Source organism: Hypanus sabinus, chromosome 25 (genome assembly GCF_030144855.1).
Source record: "Hypanus sabinus isolate sHypSab1 chromosome 25, sHypSab1.hap1, whole genome shotgun sequence".
NCBI classification, from domain to species: Eukaryota; Metazoa; Chordata; class Chondrichthyes; order Myliobatiformes; family Dasyatidae; genus Hypanus; species Hypanus sabinus.
The window spans coordinates 14,268,054-14,295,443 of NC_082730.1; the positions used below are offsets into that span (position 1 = coordinate 14,268,054).

Sequence of the window (27,390 nt, forward strand, 5' to 3'; positions counted from 1 at the left end):
CAGTCAGGTTTGATAGCTGTGATCTGAATGCCCCGAAGCTGGAGGACTGGTTGTTCATTCTAAGTCTGGTCTGGCCCAATTGATTTGATGAGAGAGTGAGCTTTGTGCAGGTCAGGGAGAAAAGTTTTAAAAAGGACCATCTCACTGGGCTTGGCGCATTAGCAGCTGACCAATTGATTCAAAGAGCGAAACAGACCTTTGCACAGGTCTGGGAGGGAAGTTTAAAAAAGGACTGTCTAATGGGGCTCAGTGCATTTGAACAGTGGATATGACTGCGAGGCCAGTTTTCTGTTCTGGGTGTCGGCTGTGGGATGTCCGTGATACTTCCAGCCTCCCTGATGGCCACATCTACACCAGGTGCATTGAGCTGCAGCACCTTGGGGACCGAGTTAGGGAATTGGAGCTGCAGCTCAATGACCTTCGCCTTGTTAGGGAGAGTGAGGAACTGATAGACAAGAGCCATAGGCAGGTAGTCACCCCGGGGCCACAGAAGACAGATAAGTGGGTGACCATCAGGAGAGGGAAGTGAGGGTTTCAGGTAGTGGAGAGCACCCCAATGACTGTTTCCCTGAACAATAAGTACTCCATTTTGAGTGCTGTTGGGGGGAACGACCTACCTGAGAAAGCAACATTGGCCGTGCCTTTGGCTCTGAGTCTGGCCCTGTGGCTCAGAAGGGTGAGGAACGGAAGAGGAGGTCAGCAGTTACAGAGGATTCTATAGTTAGTAGGAGAGATACTACTCTCCTTTGCAGAAGTAAACTAAGTCAATGGCTGTTCCACTGTAAATGGTACCAGGTAGGTTTGTGAATTCACCTTGCATTGGAGTATTCCATGGCACTGAGCACTCTACATGCAAAATCTGTACAGTTACAAACCAGCCAGAGTAGTTATGTACACAGCCTTACCACAGAATGCATTGAATAGAAAGTAATGCATTCAACTCAATGGAGTGTACAGTTCAATTTTGCTGATAACTACTATGTGCTGACATGATGTAAACATTGTTAGCACACTATCCATATGATTTAGAGTTGTCTGCAACCAATTTTATGACTGTGCTACCTATGCAGCAGAAGTTACTTTCAGTAACATTACCTCTACACAGTGCAGGTCCTCCATCTCTGGTGCTGTTCAGGGCTTCCTTCATCATGTTGGTAGCCTCCTCTCAGTTCTGCGGACATGAAAAAGAAACAAGGATAGTTGTTTGCCTCCCAGGTGCCAGGGTTCATGATATTTCTGACCACGTCCACAATATGCTGAAATGGGAGGGTGGGCAGCCAGAGGTCGTGGTACATATTGGTACCAACGACATAGGTAGAAAAAGGGTGTAGGTCCTTAAAGCAGAATACAGGGAGTAAGGAAGGACCTCAATGGTAGTAATTCCGGGATTCCTGCCTGTGCCACACGACAGTGAGTATAGGAATAAAATGAGGTGGAGAATAAATGTATGGCTGAAGGATTGGACTAAGGACAGGAATTCAGATTTTTGGATCACTGGGACATTTTCTTCGGCAGGTGTGACCACTACAAAATGGATGGGTTGCAGCTAAATTTGAGGCAAACCAATATCCTGGCAGGAAGGTATGCTAATGCTATTGGGGAGGGTTTAAACTAGATTTGCAGGGGTGTGGGAACCGAAGTGAAGAGGCAGAGGATGGGGAGGTTAGAGCAGTTTGTAGGGAGTTTGTGAGGAAGGATAGGCAGATGTTAGAGCAAAGATGCACTCAGCCTGATGGTTTGAGATCTGTCTATTTTAATGCAAGCGGTATTATAAACAAGTTGGATGAACTTAGAGCGTGGATCAATACTTGGAACTGTGATGTTGTGGCCATTACAGAGACGTGGTTGTCTCAGGAGCAGGAATGGCTGTAGAGTGTGCCGGGCTTTAGATGTTTCAAAAAGCACAGAAAGGGAGGCAAAAGAGGTTGAGGTTGGCGTTGCTTATAAGAGGAAGTGTCACAGCTGCAGAAAAGGGGGAAGTCATTGAGGGATGGTCTACTGAGTCAGTGTGGGTAGAAGTCAGAAACAGGAATAAACAGGAATAAATCTACTGGCTGTTTTTTGTAGACTCTCCAAAAGTAACAGTGATATCGAGGAGCAGATAGGGAGGCAGTTTCTGGAATGCTGGCCAACATAAGAAGGTGAAGAGGAGATGTTGGGGTAAATTTTTTACACAGAGTGGTGAGTGCGTGGAATGGGCTACTGGCGAAGGTGGTGGAGGTGGATATGATAGGAGCTTTTAAGAGACTCCTGGATAGGTACATGGAGATTAGGAAAATAGAGGGCTATGGGTAATCCTAGGTAATTTCTAAAGAAGTACATGTTCGGCACAACATAATGGGCCAAAGGGCCTGTATTGCTGTATGTTTTCTGTCTTTCCTAATAATGATGGTATGGCTGTGACGAGAAATTTTAACTTTCCTAATATTGATTGGCATCTCCTTATTGCAAGGGGTTTTGATGAGGTGGAGTTTGTAAGCTGTGTTCAGGAAGCTTTCCTGATGCAATATGGAGATAAGCCAACTAGAGGAGAGGCTATACTTGCTCTGGTATTGGGAAATGAACCTGGTCAGGTGTCAAATCTCTCACTGGGAGAGCATTTTGGAGATAGTGCCCACAACTCTATCCCCTTCACAATAGCGCTGGAGAGGTATAGGAGCAGACAATTTGGGAAAACATTTAATTGTGGATAGGGGGAAATATCATGCTATTAGGCAGGAACATGGGAGCAGGTGTTCTCAGGGAAATGCACAGTAGAAATATGGCAAATGATCAGGTCACATTTGCATGGAGTTCTGCATAGGTATGTTCCATTGAGGCAGAGAAAGGATGGTAGAGTTAAAGAACCATGGTGTACGATGTATGTAGAAAATCTAGTTAAGAAGAAAAGAAAAGCTTATGGAAGTTTCAAGAAACTAGGTACTGTTAGAGCTCTAGAAAATTACAAGGTTGCTAGGAAGGAGCTGAAGAATGGAATTGGGAGAGCCAGAAGGGGTCATGAAAAGGCCTTGGTGAGCAGGATCAAGGAAAATCCCAACACATTCTACAAGTATGTGAAGAGCATGAGAATGAGCCATATGAGAAAAGGACCAATCAGGTGCAATAGTGGAAAGGTGTGCATGGAGTCAGAGGAAGTAGCAGTAGTACTTAATGACTACTTTGCCTCAGTATTCCCCAGGGAAAAGGACATTGGCAACTGTAGGGCTAACTTTCAGTGGACTGAAATGCTTAAGCATATAGACATTCAGAAAGGGGATGCGCTGGAATTGTTGAAAAGCATTAACTTATATAAGTCACCAGCACAAAACCTGGTATACCCCAGGCTACTGTGGGAAGCAAGGGAGGAGATTGCTGAGCCCCTTGTGATGATCTTTGCATCATGAAGAGGGATGTGAGAAGTACTGGCTGAATAGAGTGTTGCAAATATTGATCCTTCATTCAGAAAGGGAGTAGAGATAACCCAGGAAATTATAGACCACTGAGTCTGACCTCAGTGATGGGCAAGTTGGTGGAGAAGATCCTGAGAGGCAGGATTTATGAGCATTTGGAGAAACATAATCCAATTTGGGATAATCAGCAAGGCTTTGTCAAGGGCAGGTTGTACCTTATGAGCCTAATTGAATTCTATGCGGATGTACAAAACACACTGATGCAGGTAGAGCAGTGGATGTAGTATATATGAATTTCCATAAAGCATTTGATAAGGTTCTCTATGCATGGTTCCTTCAGAAAGAAATGAGGCAGGGGATCCAAGGAGACCTTGCTTTGTGGATCCAGAATTGGCTTGCCCACAGAAGGCAAAGGGTGGTTGTAGATGGTTCATATTCTGTATGGAGGGTGGTGATTAGTGGTGTTCCATTGGGATCTGTTCTGGAACCATTCTTCTTTGTGATTTCTATAAATGTCCTGGATGAAAAAGTAGAAGGATGGGCTAGTAAGTTTGCTGATGACACAAATGTTGGGGGTATTGTGGATATTCTGGAGGGATGTCAGAGATGTTACAGTGGGACATCGATAGGATGCAGATCTGGGCTGAGAAGTGGCAGCTGGACTCCAACCCAGATAAGTGCGAAGTGATTCTGTTTGGTAGGTCCAATTTGAAGACAGAATATAATATTGATGTTAAGACTCTCGGCAATGTGGAGGATCTGAGAGATCTTGGGGTCTCTATTGATAAGACACTCAAAGTAGCTACGCAGGTTGACAGTGTTGTGAAGAAAGTTTTTGACCCCAGGGGCATTTGGATGGGTGGTGGGTTAGAAAATTTGCAAGGAAAATCAGATAGAACATTAAACAGTATTTTGGCCGGGAATGGTGTGTTGAACCATTTAAAATCGTAATCAAATGGCCAGCAAAACTTATCCTTTCTGTCTACACAAAGCCAATATTCTTTCATTTTCTTCATATTCATGTGCCTAACTAAATGTCCCTAGGTTACTTGGTCATTGTATATAGTCCCATGATTAGCTTCAGTTTAATCAGTCTTGTTGGGGCTGCTGTGTCAGCGTATCTTGAAGGGCTGGAATGGCTTACTCTGTGGTGTATCACCAAATAAATCCAGAAAGAAATCATCTTGTCCTTTAAATAGACTTTGTAAACCAGTGAAGAGAACTGTGAGTATCATGATCATCTGTGTGTTATTCTCAGGTAGGGTATAAAACAACATGATCCTTTCTGAATATTGTGTATTAACCAGAGCAGAGGTTTGCTCTGAGTGGAGAATCATTATTGTGTTCCAGCCTGGGTTCCCGTGGTTCTGAGATTCAGTACGGGGGCCATAGTAACCTAGCGGTTCACACGAAGCTATTACAGCTCAGGGCGTTCCGGAGTTTGCAGTTCAATTCCAGTGCTGTTCTGAAAGGAGTCTCTGAATGTCCTCCCTGTGGGATGCCTGGATACACTCTGGGTCCTCCAGTTTCATCCCAGTCCTAAGTCGTACCAGGTAGGTTAATTGGTCAATGGAAATGTCCCGTGATTAGGTTCCGGTTAATCTGGTTTGTCGGGGGTTGCTGGGGTGGCAAAGCTCGAAGGCTGCAATGGCCGACTCTGTGCTGTATCAACAAATAAATAAATGAATAAATGTTTATGTCCGTAACAGGCACGGAATTGTGAGCAGTAATGTTGTATTTTCCAGAATTGAAGCCCAGAACTTCTCACAGAAAAGGCAACAATGATACCCAGGTATGGACATGAAGTATAAATTGTCTGAATGCTTCAGAATGTTTAAAACTTGGGTTACATGGGAGTTTACAAATCATTTGTCCCACCAGTCCAGTCCAGTATTAATATTTTACACAAACCTCTGAACACTCCTCTCATTCAATCCTATTGGCATACCCTTCTGATTATTTGTTCCTTTCTCTTCTGCTCATTCTGATTTTCTTCATTTCTATCCATAATATTTTACATGACTAATCTTCAAAGTGGCTCCAGGCTTGATTATCACTACTGAATGGTGAAAACTGGGATTGGTCCTTTCTCTACTATTAGAGATAGAGTGTCTAATTGTGTAAATCTCTCTTTGGGTTCAATGACTTTTCAGTTTACATTTTGGATATTCCCTCTGAGTATCAAACTCTGCAGTGAAATCAGAAACAACTCGGGCAGGTCTGTTCAGAATAATAAATAAGGGGTGGTACGGTAATGTAGTGGTTTGGTAACAAACTGGTTCACTCCAGTTGCTGTCTGTAAAGAGTTTGCATGTTCTCCCAGTGACCTTGTGGGTTTCCTCCCACATTCCAGAAATGTTAGTATGTTAAGTTGGTCACATAGGTTTAATTGGGTAGTGCAGCCTTTTGGGCCAGAATGGCCTATTACCATGTTGTATCTCTAAATAATTGAATATTTGTTCTGTGCTGACCTCACCCACCCACTTTTTCATTCTACCCCTCAATCCTGACACCAGTATGAATAGTCTATTATCTCTTATGTCTGTTATCACCAGTCTTTGTTTTTGATATTTTCCACAATTTTCAACATGCGTGGTAACTGCAGGGTGGAGATTGTTGAAGAGTTCTGCTCTGCCGTACATTTTCCCTTCTGGGCATCACTTCCCCTCCAATAGCTGTACCCTCGGAGAACTGTGTGTTCCTCTTGTGTATCTTCCAGTCTCTGAATCCCACCACCAATGGCATTAGTTTCAGCTCCCTAAATCCCACACACTGGACTTAACCTCATGAACGCCTGCAATGCTGTCCTCTTAACTTTTGTTCGTTAGAAATACAGCAGAGTAACAGGTCCTTTGGACCCACGAGCCACCCAATTACACCCGTCTAATCAATTAATGTGCTACAACAAACCATTCTGACTGTAAACCCTAAAAGTATTATAATTTGCCCAAATAATTCTCAAATTTATTTTCAACCTCTTCTCTCAGTGAACTCCTCTGAAACACAAACTACCAACTTCGTGTGTTGGTGTTATAAAGCAACATGCTGTTGTTGCACAGTTAGTAGTGGGTCCTCACTAAGGATCACATCCACTGAGCCATAAGCTGTTGTCAAACGTTATGGGAAATGAAGTCCTACAAACTGATTGAAAGGATCATGGTTTACTTACAGAAAGAAAACTGAGGATGATCTAATAGTTGCCTGCAAGAGTATCAAATTGTTTTATTGAATAAAGGTGTTTCCACTTATGGATGAGAGTAGAACTCAGGATATAAACATAAAATTTATAGGCATCCATAAGTCTCATGAGACCATGGATTTGCACCTTGGAAGGTTTTTCCCAGGGCGCAGGCCTGGGCAGGGTTGTATGGGAGACCGGCAGTTGCCCAAGCTGCAGGCCTTCCCCTCTCCACGCCACTGATGTTGTCCAAGGGAAGGCCACTGAGACCCATGCAGCTTGGCATCGGTGACGTCGCAGAGCAATGTGTTGTTAAGTGCCTTGCTCAAGGACATAAACACACTGCCTCAGCTGAGGCTCGAACAAGTGACCTTCAGGTTACTAGTCTGATGCCTTGCCCACTAGGCCACGCGCCAACACTAAACATAAAATAGTTAATAAAAAAAACAATCCAGGAAATTAAGACCATAGACAATATGGTAGAGGATCAGAATTAGTCCATTTGGCCCATCAAGACTGCTCCATCCTTCAATCACAGCTGATTTATTTTCCCTCTCAACTATTATGATGTCTTCTCCCTGTAGCTTCTCACACGCTCAACTTTCATATTCATCAGTCATTAAGTAGATTTCAGAATCCATTTTTTTTTATTTCAGAAAATGGCCATGTTGGAAGAAAATGTTGTTTATACAGATCTACACCATATTCGAAACAAACAGACAGTTGCCCAGTCGGCAAAAGAAGGAACTGGAATTGTGTATGCAAGTGTGAAATACAAAAGGAAATCAACAACAGTCCACTCCGTTACTGATGTGGACAACGTCACCTATGCAGATATCAAATTTCAAACCCATCGTGCTAAGCCCAAAAGGAAAGCTTTCTCTCCTGCTACTCCACAGGACGAGGAATAAGCTTGACAAAGTAATTATGTGGCAAGATTGAGGCATAAGATTTACGTTTTTTATTCAGTTCACCTGTACACCTGCTCGTTAATGCAAATATCTGATCAGTCAATCATGTAACAACTCGATGCATAAAAGCATGTAGATATGAACAAGAGGTTCAGTTGACAGTAAGTTAAATTACCATTTATTACAACAGTAGTTGTAGAAGAACACCTCTCAATGCACAACACGCCAACACGCATGCTTTCCTGCATCGAATTGCTGCCGCATAATTGATTTGGTATTTACTCTGACGAGCAGCTGCAGAGATGTCCTGAATAAAGTGGCCACAAAGTTTTACTCTTCTGCCTTAATCTATCTACATAATTACTTTGTCAAGCTCATTCTGATCTGCTTCTTCTCCAAACCCTGCTTCCCCGTTCCTCTTCATTGGCAATGAGGGTCTGAGTGTAGATCATCTCTGTGTGACTGCCCGTTATGCCGCTGTGTAAGGGGAAGCAGTGCAGGTCCTCCATCACTGGTGGTGTTCAGGGCTTCCTTCATCATGTCGGTAGCTTCCTCTCAGTTTTCACTATTGTTAGTCATGCAAGTCCTGGGTTGAATCACAGGATTACCATCACACTCACATGTAGAAGGAATCTTCATTGCTGTTTCTGTAACAGTTTTGTTTTTGCAGTTGGGTTTGTTAGCCCTGATCTGAACCCTCCCCTCCCCCCCCCCACCTCCCCGGAGCTGGAGGACTGGTGAATCACTCTTAGTCTGTTCTCTACCCTGTGATCTGTTTGGCAAGTGTAACCTTACCAAGAGCCAAAGCATGATGCCTTGAATCCAGTCAACATAGCTCTCCGGGTCTTGGGTCACACAAGCCTCCAAACCACAACAAAATTGTGGTCCTCTTCGAGGATCAATCATCCCTACAAATGTGAAAATGCTCTTGCCCCTCATTCTGACTTCTACAATATACACTCTGACACCCCACTCCCACCTCTTCAATCATAATTTCTTTCAGCTATTTAAATAATAACAGTGATTATCTTTTTTCAGAATATCGGTAATTTGACATGTTTAACATGTGGATGCTTTAGATTTTCATGAATGAAGGCTTCGGCGCTGGATAGTGTGGCTTGTGCAAAGATCCTTACCGGCCAAGTAGGTCAGTCTTCCTGTAATTTAACTACCAGGCAATATTGTGTAAAAGTTGTGCCAAAGCGTACCCTTTGTCTAACTTTATTGTATCATGACTGATTATGAATGTAACAGTGTAATCTGAATGTTTAGACTCTGTTTGGAAGTGAAGCATGTGTGTACTAAAAGGGAGTAGAGGTCTTAGAGGAGATGTATTTGCTTACATTTTTGCTGCTCTGTATAAGGTACAGAGTTGGTGGTGTTCTAATGATGTTTGTATTGTGTTCCTTCAGAATTGCCACTACCGTATTAGTTTTGTGTGGTTTGCTTTGTGTAATTTTATACTGTATAAACAATTTGTCGATACACAAGGGTGTGGATCGAAGGTTAAACTGAGATTGTAATGGCAGGAAATGGTTGTAAATTTGTTTGTTTTGTTTTAAGACTCTCTTCTGGCAATAAAACAGATAAATGAATTAAAACCCGAAAAAGTATGTGTTGTCCTGAGTGTGTGCTTTTCCCCAGACTACAGAATTAATATTTGTATCTGTGCACTTGTAATGCGACTGTGACATTGGGATTTTTTTCCTTTGGGATTAATAAAGTATCCATCTAATTTTCAACAGATGTTTGAAATTTGCAAAGATGTTAAAATGTTAGCAGGACTGAGTGACAATACTCAAGTAAGGGGATTTTGGTGAATTGTGGGCTGAGCCAGAAAATAAATTACATGTTATGAATCACAGGAAATTACTTCCAGAAGCACAGGAGGTGTAAATGAGAGCCTCAGAAGAAGCAGTCAGCAGAGAGGTTTGCCATAAGGTGGGCGCTGGGAGTGGACCCAAATGCAAGACACAGACACTGAAGTACTAGGAACTGGACTGGACTAGAGTTAGGGACAGGACAGGACACAGACTAGGAGCAGGGGCAGGAACATAGATATGGGCTAGGACTTTGGCTAGGAAGGCGTGACCAGGACAAGGAACTGGGAACTAGGAACCTGGGCTTGGGTTGAGCCAGAGACTGGACAAGGTCCCAGAACCTGTGTATTGACTCGAGCTCAGACCCCAGAACAAGACGATGACATGACGTCGATACAGGACTGCACGTGGCTTGGTTCCCTTGAGGCTTGGCTACAAAACCAGACATGGAACTCCTGCACAAGACAAGGCACATGGAGAGGACAAGAAACTGAAGCCCTGACTCAACCTTGGGCCACCTGAACACAGAGCCCCAGTCCGGAGGGGGTGCAGCAGCACAGAGCCCCAGTCTGGAAGGGGCACAGTAGCACAGAGACATGGAACACAAAGTCAGGGTCCCTCCTTAGGAACAGAATTTTGGACCAGGGCTCTACACAGAGTCATGGAGCAGGACATAGGGCCAGGACTCAAACCCAGAACACAGAGGGACAGTTTCCAACACAAGGTAGCAGTAAAGTTAACATCAATTAGGATGGAAGGGCACAAACTTTTCAAACCCATTAGGTGATTCCCTGATGGGGACCATTCCTGTTGCTGGCTCTGCCATGTTGGGTTCAGAGATCCCCTTGGCAGATGGCATAGCACCACACCTGACTCTCTGATGGCCCACGGACAGGGCACAGATCAGGGGTGGGACATGATGGCTGAAAACTGTAGGTGCGAGCAGGGCCAAGGTCATGGATGGGGCATCTCCTCGTGCGTGGGGATTGCTCTCATTGACCAGCTTTGTTCTCACTGACGGGGTTTCCAAACCTTGGATTTCAGATGGAATTTGCTCCCATGGGAAGGTCTTGTTCAAATGGGAAGGATTTTAAAGTTTAAAATAAATTTAGTATCAAAGTGCATTTCTGTCAGAATATATAGTCCTGAGGTTCACTTTCTTGTGAGCATTCTGAAAGGGTCACTAGCGAACTCGAGTGCAGGAGTCACAGTGACTTCAACAACCCAAACAAAACAAAAGACTTATTCCAGAAATTAGCCAGCAAAACTAACAAGAACTCAGGCACATTATACAGATTATTGAAGAACTGAAATGACCTGATACAGAGAAGAATTCAGTCTGAGTTTCATCAGGCAAGAATCCACAATGACCAAGCAAAGGGGGATTGGCATGTTTACACTCTAAACATGTAGGAGTTCAGTGCCAATCAGACAACATAGGTGTCCACATGAAGAACTAATCTCCAAAGACAACAACTCCAATGCAAGATATTGACAATACCGACATGTGGTTGTGCGTTTTCTTCATTTCAGAGACAAAGACCGCACTATTAAACTTGCAAGAAAACAAAGGTTGTTTCAATTTCAAAGCTCTGAAATTCACTTCTTCAAAGATTTTCCTCGTGAAATTGTTCAGAAATGTTCTGGATTCACTGCTGTTATGCGTACGGCTTATCAAAGACAGTTGCATTCATCTCTTTAATACCCAGCTAAATTAAGGCTTTTCATCAAAAATTCTGGGGTTCATATTTTTGATGACCCAGCTAAACACCGCATTTTATTAATTCTCTCCCTGCCGAGTCTGAAGCCTGAAGTTTGAATAATTTACAACTGTTTGGTTGTCTCGTGACGTAAGGAGTGATGAAATCAGAAGATTTGATGGGTATAGAAAGTCTTTACCTTAAAATGTACTTTTAGCTCTGAAATAGACTGGTTTGGATGGTTTTTACCTCAGAAGTCATAGCGAGGGAACTGTCGAAAGACTGTAGATAACTTCGAACCATCTAGAACTTTTTTTTCTGTTTGCAGCATTTAATTGAACTAATTGCTTTTTGCTCCGCATGTTTTTGTTAAGAACTTTTAAGTAACTATCCAGGTTTCTTTATGCTTTAAAGATAGATTTGATAATTTAAGGATGGCAATTGTTTTTCTTCTGAGCAAATATTTCAAGAAGTTATTTTTGGAAGTGTTTTTTTTCCTTATTTAATATTATGAAGGCTATTTTCAAAATTGAATGTCATGTCTAATAACTGTTTTCTTTAGCTCAGTTGTAATGAACAGTATGTCAACTGTAATGAGTTGTGTATCCAGAAGAGGGAGATAGATATTACTTTTTTAATTTTTACCTTTTATTCAGGCAGGTGGAGTTTATAATTGATTTTTATGCATTCTTTGGGGCTGGTGTCGATCGATATCGACTTATTTCTGGTCTTTGTAGTTTGGATGGGTTTTTTCATTTTTTCTTTTCTTATTTTTTTATCTACATTATGCAAATTATTATTATTGTTGTTTATCTCTGTCATTCATGACTACCTTATCCTGACATGCGTCTAACTACTTTTTTTTAGATATAAAGTCTCATGATGGTATTTAAACAGTTAAATGTTTAAAGTTAGAAAGTCCGTGGTTGAAATCATCCTATTAAGTGCAAGAAAACATTTAAAGCTATTAACCGATTCCAACCTGACATAATCTTTGCACAAGAAACGTGTATCAGGCTATGTGATAAAAATTGATTTTTTAAATTTTGGAGTATCCTCAGTTTCATGCAAATTCTCATAGTAAAATTAGAGGTGTTTCGATTTTTATTGATTCTAAAATTCCTTTTAACCAGGAGGATATTATAGCTGATATTGATGGTAGATTTTTGATTGTTAAAGGAACAATTTACAACAGGAAAATGGTTTTGGTTAATATATATGGACCAAATGTTGATGATCCCTCATTTTTAAAGCTGTTTTTGCTCTATTACCTGATCTAAATTAATAAATGTTATTAATGGGTGGTGATTTTAATACTTGTATAAATCCTTTAATGAATAAATCATCATCCAAACATCAACTCCCTAATTGTTCTGCATCACTTATTAATTCCTTTTTAATTGATTATGGGTTAATTGAAATTTGGATACATATGCATCCTAGTGATAGAGAATATTCCTTCTCTTCAAATGTTCATAATAAATATTCGAGGATCGACCATTTTATAGTCGACCCTCGACTTCTATTTAATGTTCAGAAATGTGAATATGATGCAATTGTTATCTCTGATCACGCTCCTTTAAACCTAATATTTGAACTGAAAGATGTTGCTTCTACAAGACCACTTTGGCATTTTCCAGAACATTTGTTACAAAGTTCAGAATTTGTTGAGTTTATTGAAACTCAGATAAAAGAGATTTTTCTCTTTAATAATACAGGAAATGTCTCAAAGTTAGTGATTTGGGATCCATTAAAAACTTATTTATGTGGTCAGATTATTTTGTATATAGCTAACTGAAGAAACAGACAAGAATGGAATTAGATAAAATGTCTAAACAAATTAAAGATTTAAATAACATCAATGCAACCTCTTCAAATACTGTTTTTGAAAAGTGGAATTATAATCACAATATTATTATTAACTTATCCAATTGAAGGATATTTGCTTAAATTGAAAAGTTAGTTTTCTATTTTTGGGGATAAAAATAATATGCTTGTAGCTTCCCAATTAAGGGCAGCTAGAGCTAAAAGACAAATTTTATAGATTCGTAAAGATAATGGGGATATAGTAAGTAACCATGAAGACATTAATAATACTTTTCAGGATTTTTATTCTGATCTCTATACATCTCAATTTCCAGCAGATTCCTCCAAAATGAATGCTTTTTTGCATAAGATTAAATTTCGTCAAATTACTGATTACAGATTATAGATGGTTGATGCTCCAATTACTGAGCATGAAATTCAGAAAGCTATGTTGTCAATGCAATCAGGCAAAGTTCCTGGACTTGATGGTTATTTGTTAGGATTTTACAAGAAGCTTTGTAAAATTACTTTCTCCATATCTTTTGGAAATATTTCATGAATCTTTTGAGAACAGTAATTTACCTTCTTTTTAAGAAGCTTCTGTTTCCTGAAAAACATTGTCTCATTTTTACTATGCATTGTACCAGTAGTTATGGTCGAAATGACAATAAACGTTGACTTGAGATAAAGATCCTACTGAATGTTCATCATATAGACCTATTTTGTTATTAAATGCGGATGCAAAAATTCTCTGTAAGATAATGGCTAACCGTTTGGAAAATATTTAACTACAATTATCTCTATGGATCAAACAGGCTTTATTAAAGGCCATTACTCCTTCTCCAATGTTTCAAGATTGATGAACATTATATATTCATCACTATCTAAGATAACCCAATGTGTTATTTCTCTTGATGCAGAAAAGACATTTGATAGAGTTGAGTAGACATATCTGTTTAAGGTATTAGAAAAATTTGGTTTTGGTACTAATTTCAATAGGTGAATTTCAATGATCTATAACAATCCTACTGCTACTGTTATTACTGATAACTTCAGTTCCTCTTTTTTTCACTTTCACGAGGTAATAGACAAGGATGTCCATTAAGCCCTTTATTATTTAACTTCGTACTTGAGCCTTTGGCCATAACACTCTGTGAAACTAAAAATATTCATGCTATCTCTATAAATGAGACTATACATAAGATTTCTCTCTACATAGATGATCTTTTGGTTTATATTTTGAACCCTGAAGAATCTATTCCTAATCTTTTGGAAATACCAAATGATTATGGAAAATTTTCAGGATATAAACTTAACTTAAATAAAAGTGAATTGTTTCAATTAAATGCTCCTGATTTTATATATAACAATATTCCATTAAGAATTGTTAATTCTTTTAAATATTTAGGTATTATAATTACTAAAAATATAAAGATCTTTATAAATCTAATGTAGTTTCCTTAATGGACTCTATGAAAAAAATATTTTCTAGATAGAACCCACTTATACTTTCTTTAATCGGTCATATCCATGATGTGAAAATTATGATTTTACATAGATTTTTATATATTTTTCAAAATACACCTATCTTTTTAACTAAAAAAATTTTGATCAAATTGACTGTATTATTTCATCTTTTATTTGAAACAATAAAAGACTACGAGTTAATAAGTATCATTTACAAAAATCTAAAAAAGGATGGTGGACTTGCACTTCCTAATTTAAGATTGTATTATTGGGCTGTAAATATTCAACAATTATGTTGTTGGCTATATTGACTGGATAAGAGCCAAAAACCAGCTTGGACTGATTTGGAATTAAAACATCAAACAGTTTCATTTAACCTCAATATTAGGAGCTCCATTACCTTTACAACTCTCTAAAATTCCAAATTTAAATCTCTACCCTGTTATTAATCAGTCCTTATGGATTTGGTTTCAGTTTCACAATATATTTAATTTTAAACAACTTAAATAGTCTACCTCTTTATATCATTTTTTTTATTTAAACTTTCAATAACCAATCCCATTTTCTCTTATGAGGAAATAAGGGGATCTGTTTTTTTTTTTGCAGATTTATTTTGTGATGGTCGATTGATGACTTTTGAAGAGTTAATTAGCAAATATTCTCTCTTGTATACACACTTCCTGCAATATTTTCAGGTTGGACATTTTTTACTAAAATACTTATCTAAGTTTCCATACATGCAAGAATCTGATTTGTTGGATACTATTTTGAATATGAATCCTTTTGTAAGAGGTTCCATTGGTAGAATTTATAATTTATTTTTACCACAAAAAGATAACCTCTCACTAAAGGATAAACAAGATTGGGAGAGAGAACTTAATATGACCTTTGTTAATGAAGATTGGTTGCGATATATGAAAATGGGCAATTCTTCTTTGATATGCTCTAATCACTGTTTAATTCAATTTAAAATTGTTCACTGTTATTATTTAACAAAGCAGAGACTATCCAAAATATTTCCTAACATAGACAATTACTGCGATAGGAGTAAAACTGAAGTAGCCACTTTGTCACATATGTTCTGGTCATGTTCTTCATTAAAATCATTTTGGAAATCTTTATTTTCTATGATTTCAAAAGCTCTGAAAATTAATTTACAAGCTAATACATTGACTGTTCTATTTGGAATAGTTCTGCATCATATTCTGGGTATTTCATCTTCAGACCAGCATGTAATTGCATTTGCTATATTGTTGGCAAGAAGGGCTGTTTTATGAAACTGGAAAGATACCTCTGTCCCTACATTAATTCAATGGTTTTCTCAAGTAATGTTACGTCTTAGTTTGGAAAAAATTAGTAGAACTTTTAATCCTCGATTTGATTTTGATGGGGCTCTTTTGCCAAATATTATCATTTAATTTGAATTATTTTATATAATTTCCTTCCAATTTTATTTTATATAAAAATGAATAGGGGGTTGATGATTCTTCTTCTTTATATACATAGATGATGGTAAGATGTATTGCTCTGGGAGTTGATTCCTAATGGTTGGGTTTCTCTTTTTTTCCTTCTTTTCTTTAGAAAAATATCTTTTTTTCATTATCACATATTATTCTTTTTTGATAAGTTTTTTTTCTTCAGCTTTATTAATTAAATATATATCAAATTGTTGAAGTTTTGTATCATTTTATAGCTGTAGAAGATTATGTATCAATAAGAAGATTCTTAAAAAATGAAGAACATGCTGGCTTTAGAAAAGGTCGATCTTGCATTGACCATATATTTGTACTAAAATAATTTATCGAACAATCTGCAGATTGGAACAGCAATCTTTATGTACTATTTGTGGACTTTGAAAAAGCATTTGACAGTATCAGGAAACGCTCTGAAAAATTTTAAGAAGATACAGATTTCCCCAAAAAATTGTAAACATTATTCAAATAATGTACAACGATTTTCAGTGCAAGGTGATTTGTGGAAAGGAACTGACAGAAATCTTCAGGGTATGCACAGGAGTTAAACAGGGATGTATCCTATTACCTTTGCTCTTTATTTTAGCAATGGATTGGCTTATGAAGGAAACAATCACAGAAGAGAAACGGGGTATTCAATGGACACTTACCTCGACACTTGATGACCTAGTTTTTGCTGATGATATCAGTCTGCTAGCGAGTCGTCATAGTGACGTTCAGGAGAAATTGGACAGACTTTCATCATATGCATCGCAACTTGGAATGAACATTCAAGTGAGAAAAACAAAGATAAATGCTTCCAACCTCCAACCACTAATCATCAATAATCAGCAAGTGGAAGAGGTAGATGAGTTCATGTACCTTGGGAGTAAAGTCAGCACTGATGGAGATAGTGGTAAGGATGTATTAGCAAGACTATCTAAAGCAAATCAAACATTTGGCAGCCTCAATGCAGTTTGGAAATCCAGACAACTCAAACTTAACACCAAAATCAGAATTTTTAAAAGCAACATCCTAAGTATGCATCTTTATGGAAGTGAATGTTGGAAGATAATGAAAGATATCTGCAAGAAACTTGACATATTCCAGTCAAAATGTCTACAATGTATCAAGAAGATCTCCTGGCCTGAGAAAATCAGAAACCAAGACTTGCTTATATCTTGCAATATGGAATCAGTCTCAGTTTGTGTGAAAAGAAGACGATGGAGATGGCTGGGCTTTGTAATGAGAATGCCAAATGATCAACTAGAAAAAGTAGCACTAAGGTGGACCCCACAGGGATCCACCACAGTGAAGCAGGGGCAGGTCCAAAATGACATAGTGAAGATCTGTGGAAGCAGAACTGAAAGAAGTAGGCATGAACTGGGTAACGGCAAGCAGCAGAGCGAAAGACCGGCAGGAGTGGAAGACCCTTGTGGAGGCCCCATGTGCTACCTAGGCACTAAGGGTTCAACCAACTCTATAAGTAAGCTGAAATAGTATTTGTAAAAGAGCGCGGAATGGGAAAACCCAGAAGTTCTCTCTCCAGCACTCGTTTGAGCATGTACAGAATTTTTTTCTTGTCATTACTCCCTAAGCAATACAGTATAACAACTATTTACATAGAATTCAGATTGTATTAGGTATTATAAGTAAACTAGAGATGATTTAAAGTATACAGGAGGATGTGCCTAGGTCTGGTGCTCCCCCGGGTCCTAAATTCCACCCGCACTGAGACAGTTTAGTTATCAATATAATCATCAACTTTTTGAAATCTGAAAAATTCTGAATTCCAAAATGCAAATGGACCCAAGGATTTTGGACCTGTATGTTTGAAGGGGAGTTTCCAGTCAAAGAGCAATCTAACAAATTCTCAACAGAAGATGGTGATACATCACAATGGAGGAAAGCTGCAGCAGAGAAAGTCTACAGTTGTTCTGCACTCCCTGATACTGATCTGTCAAGGACTTTGACTGTTCATCGGCTTTCCCATTATAAACAAAGTTCTGCACAGGCATTTCTCCATAATAGGAATGAGTCAAACATCATACTTGACTGGAGTGATAGCAGTATTTTTATTACAGTCACCATTAACTTTCCAGTCATGCTGTTATTAATAGTTTTTCTGACAGTAACTATCCTTCACCATTTCAATCAGATAGTTAAAGTTCGATTTGATTCATTTGTTTAGTTCAACCGAGGGGGCCTCAGATTCTAAGGCATCTGATTTCAGCCTCTGGCTCACTGTGGTTTCACAACAGAACTTCCTGCTGTCTCCTTCTTCCTCTTTCAACTTCCATGTCCCATTTCATTTAGCCTGTTATTTAGTTTTTAGAGCAAAGAGCTGGGCGACAGACAAGTGCTGCCCAGTCGGTCACTGTCAATAGAACAATGTGGATTCCGATTCTTCTCATCTGTTCCCTGCCCGGTGAGTGACGACCAGTGTAGAACATTACAGAGACTGGTAAATGCAGGAAATACTCAACAGGTCAGGCTGTACCCATGGAAATGAAACAGTGAACATTTCAGACCCAAGACCTTTTGACTCTGTTTCACGTCCCAGAGATTCAGCCTGACATATGCAGTATTCCCAGCATGTTCTGTTTTTGTCTCAGATTTCAAACATCTGCCATTTATTTGTTCATTCAAATGATCAGTGTTAATTCGGGTCTAGTGCATTATTTCAGTAGCAGAGATGGTAAAGTATGTGCAGATATGTAAAGATAGAAAATACTCCATGAATTGGTTCAACTATTTTGGGGTGTGGAACCACAGACACAATGCTTGCAGTACTGTATGGTTCCAGCGGTACCTATGGAAGAAAAAGGTGTTTCAGTAGGAGGCCCTGCATCGGGGCTCATGGGGGTAGGGGGTGGGTAGTTGTGGGAGGGCAGAAGGAGTGTATTTAGCTGAGTACATGTACTGGCCCTGGTCTGGCACCAGTGTTGAGGATAATCTTGGCAGAGTGCGTTGCTGCCTAGGGAACAGTTACTTTGTAAAAGTTTGCACTATAAAATGCAAAGGCACCCTTTCCATCCATGAAACATCATTTTCATGCTGTCTTGTACTCACTAAAATCAGCATAGGAGTTATACATTATACATGAAAAATAAGTTCTTGCCATTTGACAGCTGTTCCTGTTTTTGAAGTGTCTTGTTCTTCAGTTCTTTGTGGGTTGAGTGCTCATCTTGCACTCAGAATCCATTTCCATCTCATTCACTTCCTCAAAATATAAACATTTGTTCTACTCAGCAGCATCCTGAAATTTTTCTCTTTTACCCATTTTTTAAAAAGCTTGTTATGGACGCTCTCCCTGCAGAGGCTCAGTGTCAGCATTTATTGTTTTCAATCATTGTTTTACTGAGTAATTCCAGGTGGGGATGTTTGTAGAGTTCAGTTAGGGAATTTGACAAATATTTTCTCAAATATTTTCCTGGAACACTTAAAAAATGAATCAATTTCATAGTAGCATTTGGGGGATATGATTGCTCGTGAGGTTCGATGATGTTAAGAGCTCATTGACAATGGAGACTCAAATGCCGGGTATGTGGTAAAGCCACCAGCAGATGGGGTGAAATTGACCAGGAGATTGACAGGAAGGAGGAAAGCTTTTCACCCCAGAGGGACTTGGATGGTTAGTGGGGCAGAAAAGAACTGTAAGGAGATCAAATAGAACATAGGACAGTACTTCAGCCTATGATACTGTGCTGAACCAATTAAACAGCCAACTAAACTTATCCCTTCTGCCTGCACAATGTGAATATCCTTCCATTTTCTCCACATTCATGTCCCAATCTAAATGTCTTTTAAATGTCCAGACACCCCAGCCCACTGACATCATCTGTTGACAGGCCCCAAAACCTGCTCAGTGGCACTGTAGGTTTAAGGCCTAGTCCTCGCCCTGACACCCAATTCCCAGTAGGTGAAGCAGTGGTTTTGAGACCCAGTCCTTGCATATACAAAGCACAAACAGACAAATATATATGTATATCGTCCAGACTCCTCAGTCCATTTTAAATCTTCCATTGCCATAACTGAGTTACGTTGCCCCCAGTAGCTCAGTGGCTCGAAAGCCTCAACTCTGATGGCCGAGAAGCAAGAGACCTGCAGCTTGAGGCCCAAGCCCATTCAGTGCCGCTATGCAGTCGGCCACATCAGAGCTTGTCTCCTGCAGAGCAAAACCCTGGGAGGGCAGCTCCGACCTCATTCTGAACACTGTGCCACACCACCCCCAGTGAGACACACTGTCTTTATTTCCTCATTCCGGGCGGCTGCAAGCAGGTGACTCCACGGTTTCAGGCCTAGTCCTCGTTACGGCCAACGAACTGGCTCCTTCCAACCACCACTGCTCCCATCAAAAAAATCTGCAAATCAAACTTGCAACATACCAGATTAACAATGTCCAAAAGGGTCCTGCTATAACAAGAAAAGTGACCATGGTGGCTATATTGACTCAGGCAGTGGCACCTTGTGTGGCTCCTTCGTTATCTCTGCCCGCAAGCAACTTGCTGATAGTGTAGACCTGTGGTCCTTTGAGTTCTTAGAGCATAGTAGAAGCTTGTGATCATTATATATACATTTAAGTACAACAGTAGCACCTCTTAGAGACCCCATAGAAGTCATTGTGGCTTTTGGAAAAATAAAGGTATTAATTCTTTTTTGGATCTATTTAAAGAAGGTAAGACTGATGCCTTTTGAACAATTAGTTGATAAATACTCTCTTTCATATTCACATTTCTTACAATACCTTCAAGTTAGACATTTCTTAGAAAAATATTTAAGTAATTTTCCTTGCATATTAGTGGCCGATCTGTTAGCTACTATTATGAATACGGACACTTTGATGAAGGGTTGCATTGGAAGAATTTATAATTTATTATTACAATGGGATAAATGCCCTTTCTTCAAGATTAAACAAAATAGGGAAAAGGAACTTAATTTGACTTTTATAAAGGAGGACTGGATGCGGATCTTGAAGCCGGTTAACTCTTCCTCGATTTGTGCTCGTCATTCATTGATTCAATTTAAAATTGTACATCGTTACTATTTGATGAAGAAGAGATTGTCTAAAGTCTTTCCTAATGTGGTTAGTTATTGTGATAGATGTAAAACTGAGACACTGACACACATGTTTTGGTCTTGTTCTATACTGGAACAGTTTTGGAAGTCAGTTTTTTCTACAATTTCTAGAGCACTTAAAATTAATTTACAACCTATCAAATTAACTGTGCTCTTTGGAATAATATCTCAAAATATCTGCAGTATTTCTTTGTCTGACCAACACGTTATTGCATTTGTTACATTGATAGCTAGGAGGGCTATTCTGTTGAAGTGGAAGAATGTGTTGGCTCCCACTTTGTCACAATGTTTCTCTCAAGTGATGTTATGTCTTAGTTTGTAGAAAATTAGAAGTCAAACCTTTGAAACTATGTTTGATTTTGAGAAAAGATGGGGTTCATTTCCTCGTTACTACCATTTGAGTTCATTGACAGATTTCCTCCACGATCTAATTGTAAATTTCGATATAATTTGTTTTGCTGGCTGGCAGTTTGATGTTAATCTTTAGAAGCTTTTTTTATGATGCATGACCCCAGTGTTGAACACCTAATCGGTTCTTTTTTTTCTCACTTTTTTCTTGCTTTAGTCGTGTTCGTTTTCTTTTTCTTCTCTTTTTACTCTGCTGGACACAACCTACCACACACAAAACCATGCTGGCTATCCTTAATTAGTCCACGTCTATCTAAGTACTTAATATATCCGGTCCCTTAGAATACATTCCAATAACTTCCCCACTGCTGATGTCAGACGCACTGGCCCATAACTTCCTAATTTGTGTTTAGAGACTTTTTTAAGCAGCAGAACAACATTGGTTACCCTCCAACCCTCTGATACCTCTCCTGTCACTAAGGATGTTTTAAAAATCTCTCCTCGAGCCGTAACAATTTCTACTCTTCCCTCCCGTAGTGTCCAAGGGAACATCTTCTCAGGTCCTGGGAGCTTATCCACCCTGATTTGCCTCAGCATAGCAAATCCCTCCTCCTCTGTAATCTGTACAGAGTCCATGAAGTTGATGCTACTTTGTCTCACTTCTATAGACTCTGTATCCATCTCCCAACTAAATACAGATGCAAAGAATGCATTTACTATCTACCCCATCTGTTTTTGCTCCACACATGTGAAATCGCATTGGTGTCCTTCATATCATGATAGGGTAGTTAAGCAGGCCTATGGGATGCTGGGCTTCATTAACAGGGGGATTGAGTTCAAGAGTAGAGAGGTCATGCTGCAACTCTACAAATCTCTGGTGAGTCTGCACTTAAGAGTATTGTGTTCAATTCTGGTCACATCATTATAGGAAGGATGTGGAAGCTATGGAGAGGGTGCTGAGGAGATTTACCAAGATGTTGCCTGGTTTGGAGAACAAGTCATATGAAGCAAGGTTAGCGGAGCTGGGACTTCTCTCGTTGGAGCGTAGAAGAATGAGAGGGGAGTTGATAGAGCTCTACAAGATAATGAGAGGCATAGATAGGGTGGATAGTCAGTACCTGTTTCCCAAGGCACCAATAGCAAACACCAGAGGGCAAATGTACAAAATTAAGGGAGGCAGATAGATAATAGAAAAAATAGAGGGTTATGGGGTAGTGTGGGTTTAATACTTTTTTTAAGCATTATATGGGTCGGCACAACATGGAAGACTGAAGGGCCTGTACTGTGCAATAGTTCTATGGTTCTATGGTTCTATACTTCAAGTAAGTCTGCTGTAGTAGAACTTCCTCACCAGTCCCACAACAGAGGTCAATGGGTAACCTCGCTTCCCGCCCAAATATCAGATAATACTGTGAGTACCTGGCAGCTTCATTCTGTGTACAGTTGTAGCAGTGGACCAGACATTCAATTTGTTGACTCCACTTGTCCCTTTTACTAATTTCCATGGTTCTGAGCATGTCTAGCAAGGCACAGTTGAACTTCTGCTGAGGATCACCCTGAGTGTGATGAGGCTTAGTCCTTGACTTCTTAATAGACAATAGACAATAGACAATAGGTGCTGAAGTAAACCATTTGGCCCCTTGAGTCTGCACCGCCATTCTGAGATCATGGCTGATCATTCACTATCAATACCCAGTCCCTGCCTTGTCCCCATATCCCTTGATTCCCCTATCCATCAGATATCTATCCAGCTCCTTCTTGAAAGCATCCAGAGAATTGGCCTCCACCGTCTTCCGAGGCAGTGCATTCCACACCTCCACAACTTAAGTCCAAGCATGTTCAGTAACTCATGTATGAGCCTGTTCTCTAAATCCCATCCTGATCACAATGTACAGTATTTGCCTCGGGAGGCCATAAATAAAGATACATTTCTCCCATAACACTTTGGCAACGGTGGACTTCTGATTCTTGGTAGGGAAGGTGTGCACAAATCTGGTGTAGTGATCCGTAATGACCAGGACATTCACCACGTTGCTGGCACCAGGCTCTATTGATAGGCAATCCATACACACCAGGCCAAGTGGCTCCGCATTCTGTAAGTGGGATAATAGAATGGCCTTCGTAGGCAGCATCTTCCTCCGTATGCATTGAATGCATGACTTGCAGTACTCTTTGGTCTCTGGCTTCATTTGGGGCCGGAAAAACTGATTTTTCAGCAATCCATAAGTCTTGTCAAACCTCAAATGACTGGAATCATCAGGCAATGACTTCCACACAATCCTCTGATACATCTCATGCAGAACCAGCTGGTAACAACAAGACTGGAGGCTATGTGACCCAGTATCAAATCTGGTTCCTCAGCTCCAATCAGGGCCATCCACTCAGTAGCAGAGAGGTTCAGCTGTCCGCTTGGGCCATGTCCCCTTCCACAACTGCTGACCAGATAGTGCCTATGCACAGGTCATCTCACTAAGCAGCTGCCACTTCCCCAGGACTCAATTCTGCCAACTGCTTTGTCTTCAGAGCAGTTAGGATGCAGGAAACCTGTGGAGTGGCACCATCAGAAGTTCAAAAAGATCTACCACTCGATTCTGCCCTTGCCTTTCCTCTGCCTTCACCGTGATGGAAAACTGGCTCTTGGCTTTGACTCCCGGGACAGGAATGCTCTCCCACTCTCCAGCCCTGACCAGCCCTTCATATGCATGTCAGGACAATGCATTAGCATCAATGGTCTGACTCCCTGGCTGGTACTTCAGGCTCAAATCATAGGCAGGCAACATCCCCTGTGGACACCGACAGTCTGGGGCATTGGCCAGATGGTCACCACCATAGGAAAGATCCTCTCCATATCCACTTGATTGAGGCCTTTCAACTTTTGTTAAGCAGCAATGACATCACCCTTCATTCCTATGAATTCCAGTGAGTAGAGGCTGAGAGCCATCAAGCACTCTTCATATGACAAGCCTTTCAATCCCAGATTCATTTCTGTGAAACTCTTTTGAACCCTCTCCAACATTAGCCCATCCTTGCTTGGATAAGGGGACCAAAACTGCTAACAATACTCCAAGTGATGCCTTAGCAGTGCTTTATAAAGCCTCAACTTTACATCCTTGATTTTATATTCCAGTCTTCTCGAAATAAATGCTAACATCACATTTGCCTTCCTCACCATCAACCCAACAGGATTCAGGGAATCCTGTAGAAGGACTCGCAATTCCCTTTGTGCCTCAGTTATTTTTGTATTTTCTCTCCATTTAGAAAATAGTCTATCCTTTAATTTCTTCTGCCAAAGTGCATGAACATACAATTCTTGATACTGTAATCCATCTGCCACTTCTTTTCTCATTCTCCTCAACTGCTGAAGTCCATCTGTAGCCTCTCTACTTCCTCAAAACTACCTGTCCCACACCTATCTTCATAACATCAACAAATGTTGCAACAAAGCCATCAATTCTATCATCCAAGTCATTGACATATAAAGTAAAAAGAAGTCGTCCCAGCACAGACCATTGTGGAACACTACTAGTCATCTTTCATTGGCTCCACTGTCAAGGTCTTGTTTAGATTGCTCTTTGACTGGAACTTCCCCCTTGAACTTTCTGCCATGGAAGACCATACCAGATGCCATCGCTCTCAGGATGTCAGGAACTCACAAGCCTCTCCACCACCACAAGGTGATGATCCATGGAGAAGTGAGTAAGTGGGGTAACATTCTGAAATACACTTCCTGAACAGTTGGTAGAGTCATGATCCTTCAGCACAGTAAACTGAGCCTGGAAGGTGTATTTGAAGAGCTGTCACCTGCCGGGCAAAGGCCCCAGTGTTAGAGGGAGGACCAGAACATAACCAGAACTGAAGGAAGGGCTGAACGGCCTCTTATGTCATAAATTCTATGATCCTGCTTCAGGAAAACAGAAGTAGAACTGAATATTTTATTTTCTATTGACAGGAAATTCTGGTGACATAACGTCAATGTCCGTATTTGCTAAGTACAAAACCAGAATGTATGAAGACCCTAATGTTATTTTGGGATTCAACATTTTCTGTATATATAGTACTTTCTCCTGCCCTCAAAATTCGGGTGACTATAAATCAACTGCCCTTAATAATGCTTCCCCTCACCCCATTTTCCAAGAAGTAGACTGTGTCTCTCTTCTCCCTTAGCCCGCCGTCTCTCACCATTCAGGGAAATGTGCACAGAATGCCCTTGGAAAAGTTGGGATCTGAGGAAGAAGCTGAGTAAAAAGCTGGGAAATACTGTTAGAAGCCATGTGCTGAAGATGAAACTGTTCTGTGGCAAGGGTATAGGCTAAACACTGGTGACTGGGTGATGGCCTCTGCCAATCCTCCCACCTTTTGACCACAAACAAGGGTGAATGTCTGATTGGGGTCCTAGTAAAGGGATGGATGTTGACCAGCACAGATAGGATATTCACTCTGAATATTGAAAATATTTTGGGGGTACAGAGGTCTATTGATGCCAGAATTTGGAGTGACAATCTATCAGCTGGAGGAACTCAGTGGGTCAGGACTTCAGCACCTGTCAGGGCATGGGACGGCTGAGGTTATTAAACTGTCATAGATTTTTGACCTGAAACTGCAACAGATGTCGACTGACCCAATGAGTTCCTCTTTTGCTTTGCTCCAGAAAGTTGTTTGTGAAGCAGTTTTTTTTTGCTTACTCAAGAAATTTCAAGAGATTGAAAAAATTAAAAGACATTTTCAAACTCTCATTGCTACAACCAGAAATTTCCACTTGGTTCAAAAGGGCAACAATTATAGCAGTGCCTAAGAACACCAGTGTGAACCGGCTTAATGATTATCGTCCAGTCGCACTCACATATACGTGATGAAGTACTTTGAGTGGCTGGTCATGTCTAGAATCAACTCCTGCCTCAGCCAGGACCTGCACCACAGCAATTTGCCTGTTACCACAATAGATCTACAGTAACACAATCTCATTGGCTGTCCATGCAACCTTGAATCATCTGGACAATAAAATACCTATGTCAGCATGCTATTTATTGACTATAGCTCAATATTTAACACCGTCATTCCTACAGTGCTTTTTGAAGAGTTATAGAGCCTGGGCTTCTGTACCGCCCTCTGCAAATGGAAGACCTCAATCTGTGCAGATTGGAAATAACAACTCCACCTCACTGACAATCAACAGTGGAGCACTTCCGGGATGTGTGCTTAGCTTGCTGCTCTGGTCCCTTTACACCTATGACTGTGTGGCTAGGCACAGCAAAAATGTCATCTATAAATTAGCTGATGATACACCCATTGTTGGCAAAATATCAAATGGAAATGAGAGGGTGTACAGGAATAGATATACCAGCAAGTGGAATGGTGTTTCAGCAACATCCTTGCATTCACTGATTGTGGACTTGAGAACAGGTAAAAGGAGGGTATACTCACCAGTCTTTGTAGAGAAATCGGAAGTGGGGCGAGTGAGTAATTACAAGTTCCTGGGCATTAGTATCTCTCAGGGCCTAATCTGATCCCAACATATCAATGCTGCTGTGAAGAAGGCAAAACAGTGGCTATATTTAATTAGGATTTTGAGAAGAATTGTTATGTCACCTGTTATGTCCACAGCCCCCTCCTTTGTGAGAATTGCAAGAGCACTAGTTGAGGAGGGGTCAGTAGACCCAGGAAGTGGGAGAGAGAGACGTGCCGAATACCTCGTTCCACCGCGATACAAAATAATGCAACATTGACCATTGTCCCATGGAGACCACGCGTAAGCCTTCGGGCAAAGTGGGCTGGTTGAGAGAGAGATTGTATCATCCCAACCTGATTGACATCTGAGACCCCGTGAGGAAGTATAAAGGAGGGTCTGGGGGGAAACAACCCCTTCAGACGCACCAGAAGACACGCTAGCAATCCCCTAGTAGCGGGATGCCATTTTGAAGGAAGCCACGTGCGTTAGATTCCGTGCCTGGAGTCTGTGGCTGGAATCACGAAAAACTGCTTTTAGCTAACAACGGGGAAGCCCGCTCCCCTGATTCAACGGATTTGCTTCACAAAGACCCAGGCACGTATTCTTTCCTCACCAATCTCTCTCTCTCTCTCTCTCTCTCCAACAAGTGAAAACCCAGCGGTTCCCCACCCCCCCCCCGAAAGCCAGATGCCTGCAGGAATTTGAGTGACTTTTATATTTCCATTGGACACTATATTATTCCCTAGACAAACGATCGAGCTGTTTTTTATTGATGGTTATTATTAGATCCGCGCT

At 40.5% G+C, this 27,390-nt stretch overlaps 2 protein-coding genes across 3 annotated transcripts in view; both read left to right on the forward strand.

The window, feature by feature from the left end:
• LOC132381030 (polymeric immunoglobulin receptor-like) overlaps positions 1 to 9,077 on the forward strand; it is a 50,421-nt gene extending 41,344 nt beyond the window's left edge. The window contains exons 12-13 of one of the 2 annotated variants that reach the window (XM_059950138.1): positions 5,135 to 5,181; positions 8,517 to 9,077. In XM_059950138.1, coding sequence (XP_059806121.1) covers positions 5,135 to 5,181; positions 8,517 to 8,567 — 98 coding nt within the window. In that variant the 3' untranslated portion in view covers positions 8,568 to 9,077. Of the gene's footprint in view, positions 1 to 5,134; positions 5,182 to 7,223; positions 7,496 to 8,516 lie in introns of those variants that run through there. The other variant, XM_059950137.1, reaches the window with a different exon arrangement.
• Positions 8,517 to 27,390, forward strand: part of LOC132380889 (uncharacterized) — a 127,173-nt gene continuing 108,299 nt past the window's right edge. Inside the window, 2 exon segments of the mRNA XM_059949806.1 lie at positions 8,517 to 8,625; positions 14,878 to 14,966. Of these exon segments, the coding sequence (XP_059805789.1) occupies positions 8,568 to 8,625; positions 14,878 to 14,966 (147 nt within the window). The 5' untranslated portion in view covers positions 8,517 to 8,567.